The 6,000-nt window shown below is 43.3% G+C and overlaps 1 protein-coding gene across 1 annotated transcript in view; it reads left to right on the top strand.

Annotated features, from left to right (window-relative positions):
- Window positions 1-1,979: 1,979 nt before the first annotated feature.
- Window positions 1,980-6,000, top strand: part of LOC127003622 (keratin, type II cytoskeletal 1-like) — an 81,219-nt gene continuing 77,198 nt past the window's right edge. The window contains exon 1 of the mRNA XM_050870529.1: window positions 1,980-2,247. Within this exon, the coding sequence (XP_050726486.1) occupies window positions 1,980-2,247 (268 nt within the window). The remainder of the gene's footprint in view (window positions 2,248-6,000) is intronic.

The following is a 6,000-nucleotide window of genomic DNA, read 5'->3' as shown; positions in this document are numbered from 1 at the left end:
CTCACTGGTTAACTGACTGAGTTTCCTACTGACTGGTTGACTGACTGATTGAACCCGAACGTAATGAATTGAATGGCAGCTTAATCAACAGGTAAATTGCAATATATGGAACAGTAATTAATCAAAGTTGAATAATTGATGATACTTCGATTGAGAATAGGCGTGGGACGGAAGGGAGAGATATAGTTTAAAATGAAGGGAAGAGAGAGAAAGGAACAAGTAGATACACACATAAACACTCAAAGATAGATAGATATAGGTTGGAGGGGTTACTGATAGATGAAAGGGAAGGGAAGGGAGAGAAAGAAACAGGGACAGATAGACAGACAGACACTGATAGATTGACAGATATAGGTTGTTAGAAAGGGGAGAGTAAGAGAAAACAAAGGTATGTAAATCAATTTATCGAGAGAGAGAGAGAGAGAGAGAGAGAGAGAGAGAGAGAGAGAGAGAGAGAGAGAGAGAGAGAGAGATGTGCACAGCTGTATAACCTTTATCTCTTTGTTGGTCAGGTTGGTGAGCATTTAATTATTTTACTTCTTACTTTACTTTTATTTCCTGTTATGACAAAAGTAAGACGAATGCAGTGCTCTCTCTCTCTCTCTCTCTCTCTCTCTCTCTCTCTCTCTCTCTAAAAGCTCAAAATCGCGTCAAACCTCAAATTCTCACAGCAATGCATCGATGCAGCAAATAAAGCGAACAGAATGTTGGGATTAAAAGAAACTTTGTATTCAAGAATAAAGATGTTCAGCGTCGGGCAACGAAATAACATGTTGAGGAAAACTGATCGAATGTTTTAAAATACTTAATGGTTTCACGAATGTAGACAGATCAACATTGTTTATGATCGATGACACTTTGCGCACGAGGAACAATGGCGTAAAACTCAGATGTGAACAAGTAAATTCAGACTGCACACCATCAGTGGTCCAGTGTAACGATTGACTCCTTCAAAAATAAGCTCGACCGTCACTTCCTTCAACTTAATATCAACTAGAGTAGAAATGCAACGTTTTGAGTCTTCTGATTAATGTAAAATCAGACAGACCACCAAGTCTGGACCATCTGTGTGGTCTGATTTCTATAACAAATCTATGTAAATCTCTCTCTTTAAAGTAAAAAAAAAAATATGAAAAAATAATTTGAAGGGAAAACTTAAAGGGAAAATATTCAAAGGGAAAAGATTAAAAGGGAAAACGTGTGAAGGGAAAAGAATAAAAGAAAGAAGAGGAAAATGAAAAAGCAGAAAAGAATGAACGAAAAAAATACAAAAGAAAACAAAAAAAAAGCTAATAAAAAAACCATGGAGTATGGAAACACGTGTGTGAGAGAGAGAGAGAGAGAGAGAGAGAGAGAGAGAGAGAGAGAGAGAGAGAGAGAGTAACCAATAAAGTCTCGCAATACAAAAAAGAAAGAGAGAGAAAGAGAGAGCTGCAACCTCCCTTCCTCCCCTTTCACATTCCTTCCCTTCATCCCCCTTCCTGCATCCATTCCCTTCCCTCCTACCCCCTCCTCCATACCCCTTCACTAGTACCCCTTCTCTAATTCCCCTCCACTTCTCTCTCGTAATGCTGGGTTCACACATTCACGGTTTGTGGTCACGGTGCCCTCCCGACACGCAAAAATGGTGAATCGGCAGTGTATCCGTGACTAACCTTGACATACCTTGGATTTCCGGCGCGGCATCGTAGCCCCGCCGTGGAAAACCTTGGACGTCGGCAGTGTCTCACGATCATTTTGGTGCGAGCAAAATGATCGTGGCTCACCACGACAACTGTCAAATGCCGTGACTATCCGGGATAGCATCGGGAAGGGTCCGGCTAGCACCGTCGGGAACGTCGGTAAGCCATCGCAAATAACCGTGACATTCCGCCGCTCAGCCACGGTATGATAACGTATGCTGCGGACGCCTACCGACCTCATAAGGCTGTCGGGACGCTGCCGGGCTGGGCCAGTGACCTCCCAGCGCGCGCATCACCATGACCCAGCGCTCTGACGCCTCCGTGCACGTGTTGCGGGTCGACGAGCTCGAGTTATCAGCCCCTGCAGCAGCCGAGATGGCTACGAAGCAGCCCCAGTCCCCCCTGCAGGAGGAAGGTACCGCTACCCAGACGCAAGAGGTAGCTACTCAGCCCCAGGAAAATGGAAGGAAGAAGGCCGCCACCACTCTCCTCGATGAGGCGGTGGAGATGGACCTGGGGGAGTGGCATCACCTCCTCTCCATACACTGCCACAATAGCTTCACAGGTTTCTGGCACAATATGGTGAATAGTGTTCACAGCAACGCGGAAGGCATACGAAAGGCTTTTGTAGGGATCACCTGTTGCTAAGAAACGAAGTGTGATCGCAATACGTAGTCCTGGCTCAATGGGCGATCTCCAGAATGTTGTCTGCTTCTCAATGTGTGGGCCAACACGTGCAACTATCTCATTGAACAGGTCTTCATCAATCCTGAGGAAGTTTTTGTACAGCGCTGGATCTTCCTCTGCCAGTTCTTTCATGAGTGTGACATAATGACCCAAGATAGGCCGTCTCGTCACCCAAATCCTCTTCTTTTTCGACTTCTTTTTTGTCAGTTGTATCAGTTCCAGTATAGTTTTCTCTATGGCGAGACACTCCATGTTGTGCTTGTGCAACATCACTATCCTCAGTTTGGCTAGGTCGCTCTCTTCCATGTTGTTGCGTTCACGAGGGACACTTGTGGACTGGTGCCAGTTCCAGGCAACGCCCCCTTTTTATACATTGGCAGAAATACCAAGATGCTACAACGGTTAGGCGCCGATGTCTGTGAAATACCGGGAAGGCAAAACCCTCTCCCATTCACCTCCAGTTCTCTTCAGCACCCTACTCCTTGCCCCTCTCCAATTCCCCTCCCCATTCCCCTCCCCTGAACCTCTTCCCTTGAATCCTTCCCCAATACCCTTCTTCAGTCCCCCTTCCTTCACCCCCTTCCCTCATCCCCTACCCTGATCCCCTTCCCCAGTCCCTTTCCTCCGATAATCCCAAAGGCAATCCCGCACATATAGGCCAAAGGATTGAAACCTCCTTACCCCTCTACGCCTGACAGGACTATACAGGGAATGAGGGGGGGAGAGAGAGAGAGAGAGAGAGAGAGAGAGAGAGAGAGAGAGAGAGAGAGAGAGAAAATCAACTAGTGGGCATTTTTGTTTTAGTTCTTTAGCCCTGAAGCTGTTTCCGCTACTGTAAAGGAACAATAACAACAACAACAACAACAACAACAATAGCAACAACAATACCACCACCACAATCACAACCAACATCAACACCACCACCACATCACCACCACCACCAACAACAACAACAACAACACCACCACCACCACCAATAACAACAACACGAACTAACAGAACAGGACAACTTGAAACACCGCAGGAACGTTTTCACCCTAACACACACATTCCCCCCCCCCCCAAGCCACCTTCACCTGACGTACCGGAGAGCCACCTGGCGAAGGAGAGCGGTACTGCTGACCAACACCAACTCCCTCTTCAGCGAGTCTGTAGTCCGCTTACACTTCCCCCTCAGCCTGCGTGCGCTGAATCACTAATCACTAAAGAGGTTGAGTTTTTATTGTTTTACAGCAGAGGAAGCAGTTCAAGGGCAAAAAAAAATCCGCTAGTCGCCGCTCCTGCATGGAGAAAAAAAAGAACAAAGTGGCTAAAAAGATAGTAAACTCTTGACGTATTTCCGGCTCCCTTCACATCCCTCCTGTGGAGATCTGGAGGTCCCTTGAAGCACCTCCCAGCGTTACCACATTATCGTGCCCCAAACATCGTATTTTCCTGTTTCTGTCCCGTAACTATTTTAAAAAAATCAATAAATAACGATAAATAACAGTAAACAATAACAATAAATAACATTAAAGAACAGTAAAGGAAAATGAGTATCGTTATCGCTGTGGGTCCGACAGTTTTCCAGTTTCTGTCCTAAAACTCTTGCAAAAAGACATCAACACATAACGATAAATAACTATTAACCATATAAATAAAAATAACAATCACTAATAATCAAAAACAGCAGCAGGTTTTTTTGTCTCATTCATTTTCGCCCTTGAGTTGCTTCCTTTACTGTATAATGAAATAACAAAAATCACAAAAGAATATCGTTAACTGGGGTTTTTTTACAGCAAAGGAGGCAGTTTCAGGGCAAAACACTAAAAAAATATTGACAAAAAAAACGCTATACGCTGCACAGACAAAAGATAAAAGAACGAGAGATCAGAAGGGAGGTCAACTGGGGTGTAGAGGTGTGTGGGTGCTACAGTTTTGGGTCAGCAATCGGGAAACGCAATATGCTGAGTAGGACAATCTGGTGACGTGGATGCCCAGCGCTGCGACCCCTTGAGCCGCTACGGTGGTGCGACGAAGCGGGTCACCGGTGGGCCACAGTCACTAAAACTAATGTGGACGCGGCGTAACACAGCGATCCACTCAGCAAATAAAAGACGTCACTCACAACTCGCTCTCCATCAAAGACTCACAAAAATACTAATTCATACCCCATTTTTATTTGCAGTTAAGGAGGCAGCTCAAGGGCAAAACAAAGTGAGAAAAAAATGCTAATCACTGCCCTTAAAAAAAAAAAAAAAAAAAAAAAAGTATGGATATAGATTACAGAAACTCACAAATACTGACAAATACTCACACATACCTAAATACTAAAAAATACTTGTCAAATACCACAAATACTTAACAAATACCTCCCTCCCTCCTCCTAAATACGTAATACAACCCTACATACATACGTTCGTTCATTTAATAGTTTGTAAGGCCGTTTGTTTTAGTTTCCGTTCGTAATGGGAAACTTTAGCTAAAAAAAACGTTGTGCTGTGTTGCTCTGAACCGATGTATTGAGCTGTTGTTGTATAAATGAGAGAGAGAGAGAGAGAGAGAGAGAGAGAGAGAGAGAGAGAGAGAGAGAGAGAGAGAGAGAGAGAGAGAGAGAGATCTGATAGAAAAAGAGTGGACAGAATGGCTGGCAGAGAAAAATGGAAGGAGGAAATTGAGAGGAAAGGGAGGAGGGAGAGAAAGATGGAGGGAGACACGAAGAGAAGGGAGGAAATAGTGGAAAGATCGGGAGATGAACGAGGAGGGAAAAGGGAGAAGAGGGAAAAAAAAGAGGAATGAAATAGTAAAAGGAGACGGGAAGGAGGAGAGGAGGAAACGGAAGAGTTGATAAAGGGGAAGAAGAGAATAAAGGTGAGAAAGACCGAAGGGGAAAGGAGTAGAAAAGAGAGAAATGAAATGATGAAAGAAGAGAGGAAGAAAAGAAGAGAAGAGGAGAAAAGGAGAAGAGATGATGGAAAAAAGGATGAAAATGAGAGAGAGGTAACGGAAAGGAGGATAGGGAAAGGGAAAGCAATGAAAGGGTAATAAAGGAAACAGGAAGAAGGGAAATAAAATAAAAAAGACAGTGACGGAAATAGCGGAAGAGAGGACTAAGAGGAAAAGAGAATGAATGAGAAGATTGCAAGAATAATCAAGAGGAAGGAAAGAGAAAAGGAAAAGGATTGAAGGGACAAGACGAAAACATAAAAAAAGGTTGATTCAATGGAGGAAGAAAACACATATATAAATAAATAAATTAATAAAACACTGGAGGAGAGAATTGTTTTTTTATTCTTTTATTTGGCTTCTTATTCTCGCCAGTGAGGTCAACTCTTTGTTCCGCCCACCCTTTGTTTACGGGAAAATGGGTTCGTTAGCCTCATCATTATTATCATCGTTATTATTATTATTATTATTATTATTATTATTATTATTATTATTATTATTATTATTATTATTATTATTATCATTATTATCAGCTCACATCATATTAATACGCTTATACCTTCCTTCCTTCTTTCCTTCCTTCCTTCCTTCCTTCGTTCCTCCGTGTGTCACGCCTTGGTATCCTTGGTAACAGCCTCGACCCCGTTAGTACGATTAAGAGATTTAAAAGAGGTTTAAGAGGAAGAGGGGGGATTAAGAGGTTTAG

This window comes from Eriocheir sinensis, chromosome 25, assembly GCF_024679095.1.
Source record: "Eriocheir sinensis breed Jianghai 21 chromosome 25, ASM2467909v1, whole genome shotgun sequence".
Taxonomy (NCBI): Eukaryota; Metazoa; Arthropoda; class Malacostraca; order Decapoda; family Varunidae; genus Eriocheir; species Eriocheir sinensis.
This window is presented reverse-complemented; position numbering and strand designations above follow the sequence as displayed.